The sequence below is a fragment of the Microtus oregoni genome, unplaced genomic scaffold, assembly GCF_018167655.1.
Source record: "Microtus oregoni isolate MIOR12 unplaced genomic scaffold, Mior012 000056F_ref0000123, whole genome shotgun sequence".
Classification (NCBI taxonomy): Eukaryota; Metazoa; Chordata; class Mammalia; order Rodentia; family Cricetidae; genus Microtus; species Microtus oregoni.
The window spans coordinates 5,775,725-5,796,956 of NW_024543832.1; the positions used below are offsets into that span (position 1 = coordinate 5,775,725).

Here is a 21,232-nt window from a genome sequence, read left to right on the forward strand (position 1 = left end):
AGCTACATTTCCTTTTCAACTCAAATTCTGAAGTATTTTTAAATTTCTTCATCACAATAAACTTTCAAACCCGTGATACTGGCATTATAGTTCATTTAAGAAACCATACAGTTCTCCAAAAGAAGTGTAAGGGTTCAAATATTAGCCACCAGAGAAACACAGATAGAACTCCTCAGAGATTCCATCCCCCAGTGGAACTATAATCACCAAGCAGTCAAGACACAACCTGTGCTGGGGAGGGTGGCAGGCGCTGGATTTTATATCCATTAAGAGAATCAAATGAAGACTCTCTCCAAAACCCAAAAGTAGATATACCACACAACTCAGGTACAATATACCTAGGTATAAACCCAAAGAAGTCTGACATACTACAGAGATACTTGTACATCCATCCATGTTTATTGAAGCTTGATTTACCAAAAGATGAATGGATAACGAAAATAAAGTACATACACGCACTGGAATTTTATTCAGCTATAAAGAAAAATGAATTCATATTTACATGGAAATAGTGGGAGCAGGAATATTATCACTAAGTGAGGTAGCTCAGTCTTGATAAACATCTCATGTTCTCTCCATGTGGACCCTATTTCTAAAGATTAAATATATGCTTAAGTGGAATTAGTATGAGGAGAAGTCAGAAAGTTAGAAAGAGAACCATGCAATAAGACAGGATAGAGACTAGGGAGGCGGAAGGCAGCAGCACATGACATAAAGGGGAAACAGCAAGAGGCGGGAGGATGGGGAGGGAGGGAGTTGGGATTACATCTCATTTGATGTATACAACTTTATTATTTCACCAGCACTCTATTTTTATTGTAGTGAACGCTACATGTATCTAAAATAGAGGGCTGGAGAAATGGCTCAGAGGTTAAGAGCACTGACTGCTCTTCCAAAGGTTCCGAGTTCAATTCACAGCAACCACCTGGTGGCTTACACCCATCTATAATGAGGTCTGGTACCCTCTTCTGGTATGCAGGCAGAACACTGTATACATAATAAATGTTTTTAAAAAAATAAGAAGAGATACAGAAATCTGAAATTATTAAGTTCTTTTGGAGAATGTTATAAGATTGGTATTACATACAAATTTTTATAGTTTTAAATAAAGGATTTTAAAACCATCTTCTATGACAGTCCAGGTAAATATATACTATTGGAGTAGGAAAGCCAAGTGTAATATGAAAACACAAGAAAAATGTATTCATTTAATGTAACTTTTATTGGCAGTTACAAAACCCATATTCAATATAAAGCAGACATGCATTATTAATGTAAGATTTTTTATTGTTGTTGTATAGCTGTGTGCATATTCATCCGTGTACATGTGCAGGCAAGAGGCCAACCTCGGGTGTTGGTCCTTAGGAGCCCTCTACCTTATTTTTGGAGTCCAATTCTTTCATCTGCCTGGAGCTTAAGAAAGCTAGACTGGCTGGCCATCAAACCCCAGGAACCCTCCTGTCCTGGTGAGGGAAGTCCCAACAACACTCCCCCATGCTGGGATGACAACTGCAGGCCTTTACTCCTGGCCTTAACATGGATTCTGGGGACTCAACTGAAGCCTTCTGAACATGTAAGCACTTTACCCACTGAGCCTTGCTTCAGTAAGTGTCTCTGGTATTATGGAGACCAAGTGTGAGAGCTGGAGACAGACAAATGGAGTAGAAGATTAAAACAAACAAACAAACAAACAAACAAATAAACTGAGTTTCCCTGAACAAACAAACATACTCAGATTATCCTGTGTCATTAGTTCATGATTCAAGGTTGTGCTATTAAAAACAACAACAAAACTCACTGAGCAAAAAACTCACTAAGGAGCACTTTATTTAATACAGTTAAGGAAAAAGAAAGTCAATGGGGTAGAAGCAGCCTAGCTCCACTACAGTTTCCCAGGTCATCAGACCAGTGCTAAACATACACGGTTTTCTCAAGTGTTTACTTAATGTTTTGTTAAAAATTACTTTCATTCAGAGAAACAGAGAAGTTTCTCTCATTAAGGAAATGCCAGGCATCTAAGAAGGCAATATGAAATTCTAGAAGAACATGCTGAGATATAGTATAACCAAGATTTTCACTGGCAAAGATTTAATACCTTTTCTTGCTAACTTCTAACCCATTTAAGCATCATTGAAGAGCACATCAGTTTAACCTAGTCCAACTTTCAACATAATGACAATTTTTCAGTGTTTCATGGATATGAACAATCTTAAATGTCAACATGGAAACCACTTCTCAGGCTTCATTATCTTCATTTCTTGAGATGTGGAAAACCAACCAAGGATCCCAATTTACATAAAGATCCAGCAATATAAAATACATAAAGCCCCCCTCCGCTCTTGCATTTATCTTTTAATATTATGGGTGCCCCTCCCAGACAGAACAAAGAAGAAAAAAACACCAATTACACAGCATTCCATGGTCATTTTGGGATACGTGCTGAATGTGTTCATGCTTCAGTGTGCAAATGTGTTCTCAACAACTCTCCACCTTAACCTTTTCACTGTTTGGCAAGACTGCCTGGACAGCCAGCTCTTAGGGTTTGACTGTCTTTATAGAATGACCATGCCCAACTTTTTACATGGGTGACAGAGATCTGAACTTAGTTCTCATGATTGCTTGACAAGTACTTTACCAACTGAGTCATCTTCCCATAGACTTATTTTTTATTATAATCCACTGGCCTCCCTTATCAACAACTCTCCCTCCTAATATCTCTATTCATAATACAACTGCTTGGCACAATTTATCAAAAAATGAACATGGGACTGTGGAGATGACTCAGCAAGTAAAATCTGCTATCTGAGCAAGTCTGATAACCCGAGTTCAGTCCCCAGAAGCCACGTAAAAAGCAAGGTGTGGAGGTATGCATCAGCAAATCCAGCATTCCGAAGGCAACACAGGAGGCAAAAACAGGAGAAATGTCCTGGAAGCTTGTATTGCAGGCCAGCTAGTCTGGAACATGCCTGCAGTAGCCAAACAACCAGAGATGTCGTCTCAACAGAGCAGAAGGTAAGTAACAACTCTGCCACACTGTCCTCTGACCTTCACATGCACACCATGCCGTTCCCCCACTCTGTCTGTCTGTCTGTCTGTCTCTCAAACAATTTTACAGAGTAAAAATGCAGAACAATGTTTACTGGTTTAATGGCTGTTATAAGTTTCTATGTTTGCAAATCTACTGCTGAAAACAGAATAAAACAATAAAATCATTTAAAAAGCTGGGTATTATAGCAGGTAGCTAAGGGACAAACTGGGGTTTGTCATTAAATAGAATATATGAAATAAAATTTAAATAAGCATATTAAAATTGAAGTTTAGCTTTTCTAGACGGAGAAACTATTCTATATATTGGTTTAAATTTGACAGCCAAATCGCTATCCCCAGACACTATTTCCCTAAGAAGGAGAGAAGCTGGCACAATCTGCCTACAATTAATTTTTTTTCCTAAAGAAAAGCTTTTAATACTTGAATGTGCCTTTGAGCCTGAAGGACTAAAAGCTGCATTGTCTTGACATTACCAACAACTAAGGATTTGATTTGGATAAAACACATCTAATATGGGCTTTAGTTTTTGTTGTTCTTATTAAGTAAAGACAGCTGAAACACAGGTAACACACTGGAGTTTGAGTCTAAAATGTACCTTACACGTTTGTTTACTTGTTCCCCTGCTGATGGCACTATTCTGAGTTCTGGTGATTGTTGGGAGATGGTAACACAATGCAGGTAATATTGGTTCCCAGATCCCACTTTCTATGCTTGTCTGCCATGAGGTAAAACACTTTGACTCCATACCCTCCTGCAGTCATGGTGTTCAGTGCATGGTTGGTTGGCATCATGCACTTTGGCAGAATGTCACGGCTGCATGCATGTACATATTGGCTTACACAAACACACACCCCTCAGCAACCTGATTCAATTCAGATACCTTCAAAAATAAAATCCCTTAACTCGACTTAATACTATTTCTTAGTTATAAAATGTTTTGACTAAGAATAGCTTTAAAAACAAAACAATATTATAATGATTCAAAATAATCTTGTTGACAGAAAACAGCCACTGAAGAGTTTGTTACTTACAGTTTACAGGAAAAGGAGCAGAAACCCTGCCATGGATTTGAGAGGATGCACAGGGGGCAGCAATGGGTGAACACCAGGAAGTAGAAGAGGACAAATTGTGGGAAAGAGCTTTAGTGTGGTGTCTGCAGGAAGGAGCTTGTAGGACAGGGTAGAAGAATTAGAATCTGCTTGTTTGACTAATTTAAAGAGCTCTAGACCACGGATGCTGCTCCTTCCTAGCCATCTGGTGGAGCATCGTAAAAAAGACAGCTCAGATGATGAAGCCCTTGCTACTCAGCATGAGAACCCAAGTTACACCCCAGCACCTGGACATGTAAATGCTGGAGACAGTAGCCTGTGCTTGCAATCCCAGCACAGGGGAGACAGAGCAAGAAAATTCTAGAGTTCGCTGGCTGCCCAGCCTATGTGGATCAGTGGCCCCAAATGCCTGGCTAAATTGCTGCAGGGGCAGTCCTACCATGGCCAGTGAGGATCCAGATAGCAAAGTGCTTGCTATGCAAGTACAAGAATGTGAGCTTGAATTCTAGCACCCATGAAAAAGCAGGTGTGGTCAGGAGTACCTATAACCCCAGCAGTGTGTATGTTGTGGGAAGGGCGTAGGAACATTGGGGTTTGCTGGCTAGCAGCACAGGCCTCGCTTTAGTGAGATCCTATCTCAGGGGAATAAGGCAGAGGGACACAAGCAGGACATCCACCATCTCCTCTGGCTTCTACACATACCTGCACATATGCAAACATTCATTGCTGAAATAGGTGCGGCGGGGCTGCGTCCCCGGCACCTGGCCGTCCGCATGGCTAGCTTTATCCGAAATAATTACACGGAAACTGTATTCTTCTAAACACTGCTTGGCCCATTAGTTCCAGCCTCTCATTGGCTAGCTCTTACATATTGATCTAACCCATTTCTAATATTGTGGGTAGCCCCACGAGCTGGCTTACCAGGAAAGATCTTAACCTGCGTCTGTCTGGAGTGGGAGAAATATGGCGATTCTCCGATTCAGCTTCTTTCTCCCAGCATTCTGTTCTGTTTACTCCGCCTATATAAATTCTACCCTATCAGAGGGCCAAGCAGTTCCTTTATTAATTAACCAATGAAAGCAACAGATAAGATACAAGACTCACCTCCATCAATTCATCTTATAGACACACACATACACACAAACAAAATGAAATATCCTGGGGTTGCAGAGTTGGTTCAGTTGTTAAGAACACTTGCTGTCATGCAGAGGGACCTGGGTTCAGTACCCAGCACTCACACACAACTCAAACCATTGTGACTTTAGTTACAAGGAATCCCAGCTTCCTCTTTCAGACTTTGCAGGCAGCAGAAACACACTATACCTATGCATACATACAAACAAAACACTCAAATATATAAAATAAAGATGAATGAACCTTTTAAAAGTGTGACGGCTCTTGAAAACTAACTTCTGAGGTTGAAGCTCTGGCCTCCACATACCCACACATGTGTAAATTCATAAGGGGGGAGTAATCAGGGTACAGATTTATTTGTACTGGAAATTACACTGGCAGGATAACTACCATCTCTACAAACTTGGCTAACTATAGGAGAGGCAGCCACTCCAGGGCCAGTAGGGTCCCAGAAAGCAAAACATCAGAATACACAAACATATGCTTAACACACCTACTTCAGTGAATCCACAATTAATAAAAACTCAGAGAGAGAAATTGGAGTTCAACCTTAAGGTCTAAAAAGCAAAACAGTCAGCTACTGGTTCTAACCTCTATCTCAGTCTGAAATGGCAATCCTACATCCAGGAATCTCAGAATGAGACTGAGCCTGAGAGCTGTATCCTCCCGTCTTATATTTCTCTTTAGGGCTGGCATTAAAGGCCTGCACTGCCCGATTTCTATGGCAACTAGTGTGGCTACTGGGATTAAAGGTGTGTGTTATTGCTGCATGGTCTATAAGGCTGGCCAGTACGGCTGCTTTACTTTTCTCATCCTAATAAATAATAATAAAGTTTTATTTATTAAAATCCAAGTGAAATACTACTACTTAAGGTAAGTAACAAAAATATATTTTTAATGCTTGCTATATATTACCACTCCTCCAGTTATGAATTTAGATCACCATCTAACGGGAATACTAAAAACACACACATTAATTCAGAAGAGGAAAGGAAAACATAATAGTAATAAGACATCTATTTAATACTCTGGCATTTACAAAAAAAATATTTTTACATATAGTGCTCAGTAACTCCTGGAGAAATACTGTCTTCTAATTAGACATAATCTTCATTCACAGCTGTTTATAAGGACAGTCAAGGAGCACAGCAGACCCCACCACATGCCAGACAGTAACTGGCAGAACAGGGGACCAACAGCACAACATCCCTTCAGCTTAACCTGAATCTACAAACTACATAGAAATAAAGATAGTCATTTCCGATCACCAAAGATTAATTTTAATTGCTCAATGATCTTACTGTAATAGGTGTGACTAACCTAATGAAAACACATGAGACACTTAATAACTAATAAAACACAAATCTTTTACTAGGAGTATGTGTAAGTGGGATACTAACAGTTTTTTCTTTAAGTTTCTATAACAGCGGTGTGCTAGACCTCAACATAACCTTTGATGTATATTTACAAAATAGCTTTTATTTCTCAGCAATCATTGTTAATTACATAGTTTAAAATGTGTTTCTATAAATTTGGAATAACCTACAAAATGAAATCCAAGCAAATAAAGTACTTAAAACTGCTTCACAGAGTGGGGATAATATTAAGCATCCTCACCACTAAAATAATTATATGAGGTAATTAATGTAGTTTCTAATTAACTATAATATATTTAACCACAGCACAATATATAAATGGTTCAAAACTTCATGTTGTACATGATAATACAAGCTATTTTATCTTTCAATTAAAAATGAGTAAAAATTATAACTAAAAATTTTTAAACTACAATCTCCATATGTTATCACTACTCCATTTCTGGAAAGTAGTCTCACAGGAAGCCGTTTTATTCAAGCATTCATTGGCTTTAATGTAATCCAGGATTTCACTGTCTTGCCAAGGTTCAGTTAGAGTCCAGGATTACACTCCGTTTGTGTGAGCAGTTGTAAGGCCACAGTAACTCTCCATGCTCCTGCTTCTACCAGAAAATCACAAAATTCTAGCAAATCAAAACAGCACCCTCCTCTGAGGAGAACATTTAGACTATAAACCAGCTGTGACAGTCTTTAACAGCTAGAAGAGGAAGCAAAAAGCTTACTTCTTTTAAAGTGAGAACCAAGATCTATCTAAGATGTGTGCCTCTAACTTTCTACATTTTTCAACAATGTGGTAAGTTCTTTAGTGTACCTAGTCATGAGGAGCTGCAAGGACAAGAAACACCCTAAATTCCTTCAAGACTGGGCCTGGCTTCCGTAAAGGCCACAAAGCAATACCTCTCTCAAGGTTACTGTGACCGTAGCTCCTGACACAGGGACTTGTTGCTTGCAAACTAGAGAGCTCAGCTCTAAGCAAGCACAGTCCCTGGTCTGAAAACACAGCTAGTGCCTCCTGAGATCACATACTCCAGTAATTCCAGCACTACAGATGCTGTGGTAGCGAATTACAAATTCAAAACAACTCTTGGCTATACAGCACATTCAAAGATAGGTATTGAAGCTGCGCCCAAAACTAAGGAAATCAAAACAAAAATGTTGACTGTCTTTGAACAATCATCTTTGATGTATCTGATACCATGGACGTTAGAGGGTTTAGGTAAGGGCTAAATGCCAAGGGTTTGGGGACCTCACCCTCACTATTTGCTATTCCTCGGGCTGGATATGGACATATTTACAAGGATGCTAGCGAATGAATCATTTCCTAAAGCATTCTGAGTCTGTAACAATGACTCAAACCTAACTACTCTCTAAGGGAGAATAACGAGACACATTAGATTTGCCAAAACAAAAACAAAATCTTAAAATTTCTTGAAATATTGATAGGCCTCATTCACAGTTAAACTTCAAACTAGCAATGATTTTCCTTCTGACCTCATAAAAGAAAATGAAATTCAACCTGATACACATTGTACCTTTAAATTACAGTATTTTAACACTAAGTGAAATGTCTCTGCTATTTAAGATTACAAATGCTTAAATAAAAGAACCTTCTACCAAAGTCAAACAAAACCAAAGAGCCACGTGGGTGGTGGCATACACCTATAATACCACCTCAGTACTTGAAAGGTAGAGAGAGGAAGATCAGGAGTTTGAAGCCGGACTGGGCTATAGGGAACCATCTCTCAAATGAATAACAAAAGAGGAGGAGGACCAGGAGCAGGTAGGGGACAACGCTGCCATCAAGACCCCATTCCCACCAGTACACAAGTGTTTCATGGCAGAGACCCTCCCCCACACATATCAGTTACCACTGTTCATCCCAAATTGATTATGAAGGAAATGTGTGACTTTCTTTCAGTTTGTGACTTAGTTATCACTACCACTGCAGACAGTTGCCACGGAATCATTTAAACATCACTGAAAGCCATCTGAGTACTTGGGTTTCAGAGTTTTCTTTGTAATTTTAAGGGCAGGGCAGGAATGTGAAGTGGTGAGTTGATCTTTAATGAATATCCCAAATTGAGTTGGTATTTTTAATTATAAAATATGGTTTAAATACACATACAATGCAATCTCCTTAAATTTTTCATCAATGTTTTAATGAGCCAAAGTATAAGACTATAAATGTATAGAGGAGTATATACAAAGGCGAAAATATACAAAATAAAACATGTACAATAAACATACATACCCCCCTCCCTACATATGTATGTATGTTTAGATGTATCAATCAATCTATTTAAAATGTAAATTCATCGATTATCACTGGTAATTTATAATCAAAAGACTGAAGAAATTTCTAAACCTTCTCATGGTAACTACAATTCCTCTGGTGTCAAAGATTTCTTAAGAAAAACACACAAGAAAAGTTTTAAAACTTAGATAGAATTTGGGTTCTTTTTCCGTGTCTTCATTCACTAATTCTGTAACAACCAGCAAATTATTTTAACTTCCTTGGCCTTGATTTTGTCATTTATTAAAAACACTAGAAGTTGGGTATTATTAGATCATATACCAGATAAGGCCCTAACTCAATCTCCAGGCACACGCACACACCCATACAAAACAAATCCTGGGCTTGGGATGGATGTCAGCAGAGTGCTTGTCTACTAAGTTCAGGACTTTGCATTTGGTTCCCAGCACTGCAAAGCAGAAGAGAACGAAAGCTCCTACAAAGAACCAAAGAATGAGAAAACAAAAGTTAAGCAGAAGAAAATACAGCCCGTGAGCTCCTGCGCCAGCCACGGTGTGTCACACCTTGTTTACTGGGAGAAGCAAGAACAGCATCCCTGCTGCCTGAACTCATGTCACAGAAGAGGACTCACAGGTTAGACTATGAAATTCTATGTAAATAATTCTTAAAGTCACTGGGCTTTCTTAAAGTTATTCCTTAGTGTTATTTCCTCCACAGAATGAACATGTTCATCTTTTAAAAACATGACATGTCATTTCTAATAAAGGGAGTCATGAAATGTAAAACATATTCTTTGTAGTGTTGTGTAACTATTAATGAAAAGGAAATATAAAACTCTCACTTATATTCTTGCAAGGTTTGTAGAATGATTTTTAAAATTTACTCAAGGTTAGTGTGTGCATGTGTGTGTAGCCAAGAATATATTACTACTAGCCTGAAATTCCCAACCAAAGCAGGATTCAAAGTCATAAAATGTGCTTTCTAGTCTACTTCCCTGTGTGGTAGATGCACTCTGTCCACAAAGGGGGCCAAAGAGAGCCCTCTGCTGAGGACCCAGGGACTCATTATCTCTCTGGGTAGATTCTACTATCACAGTCACAGTGACACATATGACATACATGGTGCCGCTCACCTCCAACAGTCCACGCAGAGCCTCAGGGCCTACTCTCTTTACAGCTTTGCTTTCTTGTTCTGTATGTATCTACCTTTGCCAGCATACTCCCCCAGTCTCGCCTGTTTCTGAGCTCTCCTGATATGTTCTCTACTTCCAAACCCAGTATGTAAAAGTACAAGCTTGCAAACAGATGCAGATCCATTCAAGCGTATCATGTACTTAGTCTTATGTCCCTGACACTAGCATCCTTTCCAGAAAAGTGAATACTTCCAGGGTCTAGCACAGGTTGAAGCAGAGCAGACATTTACTTCTTAACTACAGGGAAACGCATGGCTTCTCCTGTACTTGTAGTCATACCTATTCCTGTAGCCTTGGTTCTATTTGGATCAAAGCTTTCTGATCTCTGTTTTACAAATTTCTTTTAAACTCTAACTCATAGAAATCCAAGCACTGACACCTACAGCAGAGTTTCCCCTTGACTACTTGCCAGTCTTCTAGGGAATGGTACTCCGTGGAGCGCTTGCTGTAACCTCACACAGATAGTTTTGATTATAATCTATAAAAGCCCTTTCTAAACACATTATCTGGCCTCATCTATGTAACACTATGACGTAAAGGAATGGATGTCTATCACTATTCAACAAGTTTGCCTAGTAACAGCTAATGGAGCCATTAATGAAGAGCAGTATCCAAGCAAAGTCTAAGTTTTAACTCTTAGCCTTGTTATCTGTGTCTGCAGGAACCAACAATAAAGCCACTACAAGAACCCACTTCTCTGATCAATGGGAACAGAGTACTTCCTACCTTCCTAAACGTATTACTATGCCTGAGGTAAAAGAACCTTCATATATTTGACTTACCACTTTTTTTCCTTACTCAAAATGTCCTTTGGTCTGAAAGTTTAAAACAAACAAACAAAAAACTTCCCTAGTAGATACTTTGAGTTCATAAAAAAACAAAAAATAGAAACGAAAGAAAGAAAAATAGAAAGAAAGAAAGAAAGAAAGAAAGAAGCAAGCCGCACATTCTGGATCTGCATAGTCCAGGAGGTAAATAAACAACGCTGTGACCGCTTCATGGGGTGAAGGCTCAATTAGGACCCTGGCTTTTCCAACCGTTTTCCTGATTCAGTTATAAAAGAGTGAGCACATTGTTCATACTAAACTACAAGTTCAGTGTTGGACACTAACTAGATGTGTGAAGATACTAATGCTTTCTCATTCATCAAATTAGAGAGCAACTAACAGAAAACTAACACAGAGGGATTCTAAAAGTAAAGGAGAGCAGAAAGATACTTGTGAACTGGACTAGCGCTGGCCTTACTCCACTTGTACCACAATCAAGGTAATGCCACCCTAACGTCCCAATCATTGGCTATAAGGACCATAAGTCTAAGAGTTTCTGTGTGCTCCAGTCATATGCTAAACAGACATACCCAATACAGGATCAGACATCCAAACATCCATGCTCTTAGGTTTTAGAATTAGATCCAATCAAACTTTCTGTATAGTGTGAGCAATTCTTCCATAATCTACAATCTCTGACTGATGGGTAATCAGCCTTTAATGACAAGAGATAACTACCTAAAGAAACCAATCATTCTATTGGTACAGCTCTTCTCTGAAAGGTAGGACACAGCATATTCTGTTTCCCACGCTCAAATCTAACAGAACCACTTCCACCTTAGGAACTGAAGACAGTAGCTTGTTTCTATTTAACAGTGAAAACCCGCACTCTGACAATTGCTAGGATTAACTGTTTTCATCCCAGGAATCCTTGCTATGATCATCCCAATAAAATGTCCACCCAAGACCATACACAGCACTGCAGCAGCAGTCTATAAACAAAGTTTTAACTCAAGCCATGATAAGCCAGTAACTAGTCCTGTTGCTAAAGGCGGGCTTTTCATCCTGTAGGTACATGATTCCCTACTTTAAGTGGAGTATATTATCTGCTTTACTTATCTCCCCACTGATGCTTCCAGCCTATTAAGCGTTCTGACTCTCAATTCTATATCCTATCATACCGGTGCTATCCTTCAGCCTTTTCTCATTTGTTAATTCAGTAAATAGGGCCATTCCTTCAGCCCTGTACTTAAAAGGCAATGGGGGGAAAGTTACACTGTATCAAGGATAGAATCTAATAGCAAGGCAGTAGACACTGCTACTATGGTTGCAACCAAAGAATTTTTCATCCAATTGTGTACCCATCTATGAGTCTTTGAGAAGGTACCACCATATTGAAATTAAGATATAGTATAATTCTTTGTGTGGTGGTGCATGCCTGTATTCCTAGCACCTGAGATGAGAGGCAGGAGGATCAAGCACTGGGTCTTCCAGAAGTCCTGAGTTCAATTCCCAGCAACCACATGGTGGCTCACAACCATCTATAGCAACATCTGTTGCCCTCTTCTGGTATGCTGGAATTCATGCAGGCTGAACACTGTACATGTAATAAATAAATAAATAAATAAATAAATAAATCTTTTTTTAAAGCCATTTCTAGCTATTGTTTCAGAAAAGATATATGTCTTTGACCTGAGGATCATACATAGAACTTACTAATATTATTAGATACAAACTCTTTTATTCCTTATTTTTTTGAGATAGGGTCTCTATGTAGTCCAAAGTGGGCTGAAATTAACTATGTAAGCTAGGTAGACCTCAAACTCATGACAAACCTCCTGCCCGAGCCTCATCTAGAGTTCTGAGAGTATCAACATGAGACCCATGTCCTCTTAAACTTAGACTTCCAAGAAGTGAAAAATAATACTGTCTAGTTCCTACATTAAGTTCAGTAACAGACCCGGAGAGCTATATCTTTCAGCAATGTTTTATTTAATATGCCAGCACTGAATATCCAGGTGACAGAGGGACAGTCTATCTGTAAGAAGACAAACAAGATAATTCTAATTCTCTAAGTCCTAACTTCAGTCTTATTTTCTCATGTGCTAATAAAGGATTTGTATAAGCTAGAAATATAGTGGGAAAACAAATGGAGTCAAGATGGCGTACTCTGCTGGAAGATCCATGTCATTCAACTTTCTGAACTTGTACCTTCATTTCTAAAGAGGGCTAGGAATGAGGGTGGGAGAGAAAGGCTTGAGTATATCTAAGTTACCTTAGCAATGCCAATTTCATTAATCTTTTATCTCACCAAGTACAAGTTCCTTTGACACAACTTGCTCATTCACTCAGCAGTAAAAAATGGCACACATTTTGTACATCCCAGAGCAGAAAAGCATGCATGTATGGTCTGAGATCTGTTTCCCCCCTCAATCTTTATTGTCAATCTTTAATGAGTCATCCCCAAAGTACTTAATGGAACACTGGAGAACCTGACCCACATTTCTATCTTCACCTAAAATAGTAAAATAAAATACTTTTAAAAATAGACTTTCACAGCAATATGAAAAGGTCACAACTGTAAGCTATAATCTCAAAGATCTTTTCCAACTACGAAGCTATCACCTGGTAAATCTGTTATTTCTGCAAGATTTACCCATGGCATCTCCCTTAGCTTCCTTTTCTATCTCTCTTCAATCTGTCTTAATGCGTGTTCCAATATTCCTTACATATTTCTTCATACTCTCTAAATTAGAGACTCCAAAACAGCGAGAAACAATTGACTCTCTGCACTCCTGAGAGGTGGATCACAAACTCAAGACCGCCTGGGCTTAAAGTGAGTGTGAGGCCAGCCTGAGTTACACAGGGAGGCCTTGTCATTTAAAAAACAAACAAATAATTTGAAAAGGAGATGAGAGTGTTCTTAGCTCCTCTGCCTGCCAAGGCCTCACAAGGTTACTACTGCTGTGATAAAGACAACTTGGAGAGGAAAGGGTTTGTTTGGCATATATATCTTGAGTTACAGTCCTTTGAGAAAAGTCAAGGCAGGAACTCAGGCAGGGCAGGAACCTGAAGGCAGGGGCTGATGTAGTGTGTGTGGGGGTGCACCCACAATGAACTGAGCTCTCCCACACCAATCACCAACTACAAAATGCCCTACAGTCCTGTCTGCAGCCCAATCCTATGGAGTCATTTTCTCAATTGAGGTTCCCTCCTCTCAAATGTCTCTACCTTGTGTCAAGATGACATGAAGCAAGCCAGCACAGATGTCCTTGCAAACTAACGTGGCTTTACATGGAGTATTTTTTATCTTCTATGAGAAAAAAAAAGCTTCTGGAGGCTAAAGGTCAAACTGGTAGTTCAGAACGTGAACTTACGTCCCTTATGATGAAGTTCAAGGTATTTGAAGGTTTTAGTGAAAAAGTAACAGAATAACTGACTGTCTGAAAAGGAAATGACAAAGCATAAGTATGAGGATGATATATATATATATATATATATATATATATATATATATATATACACACACACATACATACATACAGGTATGGTTTTAAGAAGTTCAAAAAGAAAAAAACGAAAAATACTATCTGTTATCTGTATTAAACCTTAAGCCACTTTTCTACTTTGAGTAATGCAGAAGAAAATGTAGATGTTAAAAAGTTAATTCGACTAAGTTAAATTTGGACTTTTAAATTAAATGTAAACAGTCATTAAGAACTGGCCTTTCCATTCCTGGCTTTATATTACATCCCCAGGTTTGAAACCTTAATTCCCTATAAAGCAAAGGAATTATGTAAGAGACAAGTTCTTGGATTGTCAGCAACATCTTATCAAGTCTCAACCTCCTTTATGGGAAAACCAGCATAAAAATTTAGTTTCTACTGAAACTGAGAAATAATCACTTAATCAAGCAAAAGGCTATGGCACGACAGTGTGGACCACTCAGATTCATCACTGAAGCAGAAACTAACAGTACCCATTAGCTCTCGTTTATAACAAAACAAAAACACTAGAAAGCATTGTGAGAATATTGGGAAAATTTCTATTTTTACTTAACTAAAACATATCTCAAAAGCTCTGCCCGACTCTGCCACCCCTACTGGGATTAAAGGTACAAACCACCAAACATGGCTCAAATAAAGGTTCATAAACTCAGTTGTTATCCATCGAATTCTTCCCAACAAGAAAATAAAGAATGCATTGGGTATATACTTATGTACATAAGTCTTTAACTATAACTACACTCTTAACTGATTAAATGCTGGATGCTTAGCCTAGAAATCAGAATTTTCAGACAAGAGCAAAGAAAACAATTTTTCTGAACAATATGCAAAGGAAAAAAGCTTGTCATTTCAAAAAATTGTGAAGCTCTTCAGCTTCAAAATCTGGGTCCATTCGATTTGTCTTGTCTGATTCTTCCTCTCCCATCCATATCAGACCTCTTCCACTTCCTGAGAAGGCAAAGGAGCCTGAACCATAAGAGATGTTCAGTCTTGCTCATGAGCTGGCCGTTATTCTGTCAAAGGTGATTAATTCTTAAAAGCGCTGAGATTTGTCAAGAGCATTTTCTTACTTACAAGCAGAGGGCCCAGGCACATAGCTCAGCTGGTAGAGTACTAGCACCGTGATCCCATGGATCCATGGGTACCTCGGGCAGGCGGCGCACATCTGCAGTCCCAGCACTGCGGAGGGGATGAGGAGCGGTCACTCACTCACCGCCTGCTTTAGCTACCTAGAGTCTGAAGGCAGCCCTAAACTGTGTGGGATCGTGTCTAAAAGAGGAAAGTTAGCAGGCTGAGGGCAAGGCTGGGAACAAGGAAAGTGGGTACAGTCACTTAGAAGAGTATCATCTAATACCCAACGGAAGCACAGTAGGGGAGCAGTGCCTGAGAGTAATTGAGTAGCAAACAGAATTTTGAATGTTCCCAAGACAAAGAAATGACAAACGTCTAAGGTGATGACATAAGCACCCTGATCTAATCAATACACAGTGTAGAGTATTGCAATATCACATTAGACCCCACAACTATGTACATGAATTATGTATCAATTAAAAGTAAAATAACATGTTAATTTAATAAACCTGTGAATATTAACGTAAATATTTTTCCATAAATTCAGCGCCACAATTCTGGAAAGGAAAAGGTTTGAAATAACAGAAAATGGCAACCCAAAGTATTAACTCTAAACTAGGGCTCATTTATAAAAGGGATGTAGGCATGCGTTCTCCCTCTTCTTATAAAGTGTTTAGTGTTATGCTTCTAGTGTATTTTAAAAGTAAAAACAAAAGAAATTAATGAAAACAAAGCAGTTTCATTAGATTCACTGTAACCACTCTGGAACATTGCTCCCATGTTCCGAACCGTCAAAGAATACTGTCCAGTGTGCTAGGTAACAGGATAAAACGGCCAACAGTTAACCCTAAATTAACTGTACTCAACTTGTGGAAATCTGGTCTACTTCTGCTCTTTATACTACAACCATCTCTTAAAGTATCATCAAAATTTTAAATTGTTGGCTTTCAGCAGAGAGGAAAGTCTTCCTGTGTAGACTTCACTTAAGCAGATCTCCTAAACTATGCAAACTCTAAGTAAAAATTATAGGAATAACTATATCTAGTAGGAGTGTTCGTTGGGGTATTGTGTGTAGTGTGACTAAAATGGCTATCTGTCAACCAAACATTGGGCTCGTATTAACTGGCTTAGCACCACCTGCTCCCAGTTCTGCCTTCCGACTCACTGTTGATTCTACCTCTGCCCCCAAATTTTACCCCCAAAAGCTTTATCTTCCATTGTTTATAATGCACCATTCCAGGAGTTGGGGTGTCAGAATACTGGATTACCTTCACATTTAGTAAGAGAGAATTTCTGGATTGCACAGTATTAATTAGAGAGCAGAAGCACTGGCCACTTCTCTAGCCCACTGGATAAACTGCTCAGTGCCATGAACCACAATTCACTAATGTTTAACAGGCAAGGTGAAATGTAAATAAAATAACTTCTGCTTTGACAATGCAAACTATTATTCAAAACACCAAACCCAGGCACTGTTCTCAAACACTCCAGTTAGTTTTTCAAATGAGCAGGAAATATACAGAGTAAGGACTGGAAACAGAACCATCACTTAAATACTTGGGTGCTAAAATCTTAGGTGAAGAATCACACTGAAAACACTGACAATATACACACAACATTCGAGGTAAGAGCCACTAGCTAAATGCGGTTACTTGGATAAAACTTAGACTTGAGTTCCTCAGTCATGCTACTTTTACCATGTATTACACACCTAGCCACTGTGCAGAACTAGTGGACAGCTCTGGAGAGGACAGACACAGCATGCAAACATCACACAAAGTTCTACTGGGCAGTGCTGCAGAGGCAAGAGATAAAAATGTAATCAGGTTCTCCTGAATGGGTAGGCTCTCTATGGACAACTTTTAAGTGTTCATCGGTCATTCAAAAAGGACAAGCATATCCAATCTTAAAATACCAGAACAGAAATTTTTATTTAACAAAATTTGAAAAATCAAAGGTACTAAAATCAAAGCAAGTTTCTACCAACTCAGAATCAAATAAGTCTAAGAGCAATAAGACTTTTAGTATACTTATGACAGCTCCCCAAAAAGATTCTACTACTTACCAGAACTAGGTTTTGAAGTACTTTAGATGTACCTAATTCTATGCATAAGAAATAGCAACTGTTTCTACAGCTGCTTTAAAAACAAGATGGTCATCATTTGTTCAAGTCAGTGACATTTTACTACCTACAGCTTCGCTTCTCACTAACCACATGACACCTTTAAATAATTCAAAAGGTTTACTAAGGACCTTTTAAATAAGACTTTTTAATAAGGACCTTTTTAATAAGGCTTTTCCCTAAACTTTATACATCAAGTACCATTAAAGTCACACTCCTGAGCTAATCCTGAGTGGAGCAAAAAGAGATATATAACTTATGGAAACAATTTGTAACTTCAATTACTGCAACAGTAGCTAGTTTAAAACTGCTCTAGACACTACAGGGAAAATGCCTCAAAAACAAAATGCTGAGACAAGAGAAGGCCAAGTTAAAAACCTTCTTACACAGAAATAGCATTTCAACAGACTCCCAACCATATCCGAATTCAAGTTAAGCCTACTTTCCATCAAGAAGAGCCGAGCTCCTCTTCCGGAAGAGTTCATTCAGTGTAGTCAAATATGATCTCTATAATTATGGCTCTAATCAGAAAATATTGCTTTATGAAATAATTTAAATTATTAAACAAATTTGACACACAAAACTGAGTGCTACAAGCTACAGAAATCAAGAGACTGCACGGATAACAATATATGGTTGTGGTGTAATCGTCCAGCTTTGACTCCTCACCAGATGTGTACCTCCAAGGTGTATCAAATCTAAAAGTGAACCTGGAGCAATAGCTCTGTCACCAAGCCCTGCTAATAAGAGAGTAAAAAGATGTAGCTTACCTGCAACACTAGTGATTGTTACTGGAACTCCCTGAACTTGAACGCCCGCAGCACCCAGGTTGGCAACGCTCACTGTCTGAAGGTTAGGCACTGATGCAAGCTGGGCAGTGTTCAGAGTTATTGGGGCACCAGCAACAGCCACAGGAGCAATCTGAGCAAGAGTTGTGCCACCACTTGAAGACACGGGGGTGATGGTCAGCTGCTGAGATAACCCAGCATTCTGAACTTGCAAATTTGAAAGACTCTGAATATTCTGAACCTGGACAGTTTGCCAGCTGATTTGCCCTGAAGGTGTTAAAGTTGGAGCCCTGATAAGCACCTGAGTCGGGTTGACAGCTTGAAGTTGAACGTTCTGCAAAGGCTGCTGCTGGATGGTCTGAATGGTCTGCCCTGACTGCAGCTGAAATGACTGTGGTGGAATCGCTTGAATGATCTGCTGCTGAGGCTGCTGGATCTGGATCTGCTGCAGGATCGGCTGGCCCACAATCTGCACCTGCTGGAGAGAACTGGACTGATCCTGGGCAGTTTGTATCCCATTGGGCTGAAGCTGACTGGAGCTCTGGGCTTCAGACTCTGTAGCAGCAGGTGTCTGTGATTCTTCAATGGTGCGTTCAGAACTACTGGCTGATGTGCTTGCGTACTGGCCCGTATCTGCTGAACTCACTAATGTGTCACTGCTCGTTAGAGATGTGGATGCAGTGGTTGTGCAAGTAGTCGAGGAAGAGGGCGATTCAGGCATAGTACTGGCAGAAGCAGTGGTGGTGGTGGGCGTAGAAACTAATTGATTCCCATTGGAAGTCCCACTATCAGTAGTGGTGGTAGGCTGGCCAACTTGTCCAGTCCCTCCTCCTGCAGTCACGTTATTTATCACGGGCAAAGCTAAAGTCACTCCTCCGATGTTAATCGGTAGGGTTGTTACAACTTGAGCCTGAGTACCAGGCAGGGTCTGCAACTGCAATGGTATTGAAACACCAGGTCTAATTTGTACTGGAACTGTCTGATTTGCCAGGTTCTGAGCAAGAATATTACCAGAGGCTGTCCTGTTAGCAGCAGTGAGGATAGCTTGATTATTACCTGCAGAAATGAGCTGAATTTGACCCTGCAAATCCTGTAGAGATGAACTACTAGTTGGATTGATTTGAATTTGCTGACCTTCCACCGTCTGAAGTTGGGGGATCACTTGGTACTGTACACTACCACTTGGATTCTGGACTTGTATGACTTGAAACTGATTAGGGGTAGAAGAATTACCTGATTTAGTTTTTGTAGGAGACGAACTCCCGTTATTACTGCTGGAAGAACTAGATGAACTAGAAGCTGCTTGAGAAATGTTATTTTCCTTTGAAGCGGGAGGAGTGGAGGCAACAAGTTGCCAAGCGTTGCCAGCAAGCTGCGTCGTCACCAGTTCTAGCTGCTGCGGCTGGCTCTGAAGTTGGACCAGTCCTTGGCTTGGGTCTATAATAATCTGCTGCTGTCCGGTCGCTTGATTTTCACCAGGAGTCCCTATTTTGCTGCAAGTAGCTGCCAGTAAAGCCAGAGGAGAGGGCTGAGAGTCCTACCCAAAATTGGAGGGGAAAGGAGAGGGAGGGGAAAAAGTGGGCGGATTTAGTGGAAGACAGTAGTGGGAGGTTATTTATTTTGAGAGCTCTAAGTATCAGAACATACTCAACAGGCAGCAGAATTAAAAGGGAAATATGAACAAAAGCAGGTAGAAGCTATACGAATAAGAATGCAAGTCCTGTTACATAAAGTTTAAATTAAAAAGGAAATTTCTGGTAAACTTTCTTAAAGTGTTATTCTTCTGAACTCAAAAATGCCCTTGGGAAAATAGACACTGTTTTCTACCAGTCTGAATTCCTGGTGAAATTCTAAATATCGTTATAGCTTCAACTAGGGGAAATACTCATGAATTTACAATTTAAGTTTCTCACTCAAAGATGCTTTGAGTGGCTAAGCATTTTTATTCTGTTCTTTACTTCTGGGTATTTAGAGGGCATAACTCCCTGTGTTCCCTAAAGCTTCCTGCTGAATTTTTTTTTTAACGTTTGCTTTTACCTGGGAGCCTGAGGTTTTGGGTTTTTTATTGTTATTCTCTGGCTCAGAGGTTTTCCCTCCTTCTGTAGCCATCGCCGCTGCCGCCTCCTCCTCCTCCTCCTTCTTCTGATCTGCAACAACCCCCCCCCCAAACACACACGACAACAGGTTATGAGGATTATTATTATTCGTTCTCCTCCCTACTTCCCCCTCCCTCCTTCTGAACATTAATCTCCATAAACCCGCGATCCGTGCACACCGGCAGGGGGTGGGGGAGAAGGAGGGGAAGGGAGGAGGGGGCTCTCACAAAACGTGGTTTGAAACCCGACCCATAGGCTCCAGAGCAACACCCAGAAGGAGGTTGTTCTAGCTTAGACATTAAGACAAAACACAGCCCTCCTTCCCTCCCCCTGGTTCCCTCCCGCCCTCTCCTCCTCCCCTTCCAGCATCTCGGCGGCCCCGGGGGAGGGGGAAGCGAGCAGGGTCTGGGGAGGGAGGGACAGAGGGAGGCGGTGAAGGAGACCGAGGGGGGTGGAGAATACGTACCGCTCATCCCGCATTAACAGGACAAACCCTCACAGAGACACTGGGATAGAGGTGGGTGGGGGTGGGGGCGAGGCGGGAGGAGAGGCCGGTCCCGCCCGCCCGGGGTGGCTCGGAGGAGGCTGTAGCTGGCACAGGCTCTGCCTCTTTTTCCGCGAATGGCCGCCGCTGGGCTGTGGCGTAGCAGCTCCTCTCTCCGCCCGAGCCCGGCTGACTCGCCCTTGATTGACAGCGGCGGCGTGCGGCGCGGGCGGCGGCGCGGGCCGGGGGCGGAGCCAGGGCGGCGCGAGCGCGGCGATCCCCACCCCCCTCGGCCTGCCTCCGCCGGCGCCGCCGACTCTCCACCCCTTCCCCCAGCGGATTGGC

The 21,232-nt window shown here is 40.5% G+C and overlaps 1 protein-coding gene across 2 annotated transcripts in view; it reads right to left on the minus strand.

Moving 5' to 3' along the window:
• The window catches only part of Sp4 (Sp4 transcription factor), a 61,776-nt gene extending 40,804 nt beyond the window's left edge, over positions 1-20,972 (minus strand). Inside the window, exons 1-3 of one of the 2 annotated variants that reach the window (XM_041638961.1) lie at positions 20,870-20,972; positions 20,345-20,454; positions 18,290-19,844 (exon numbers count right to left, since the gene is read on the minus strand). In XM_041638961.1, the coding sequence (XP_041494895.1) occupies positions 18,290-19,844; positions 20,345-20,454; positions 20,870-20,876 (1,672 nt within the window). In that variant the 5' untranslated portion in view covers positions 20,877-20,972. Of the gene's footprint in view, positions 1-18,289; positions 19,845-20,344; positions 20,455-20,869 lie in introns of those variants that run through there. The other variant, XM_041638962.1, reaches the window with a different exon arrangement.
• Positions 20,973-21,232: the final 260 nt, after the last annotated feature.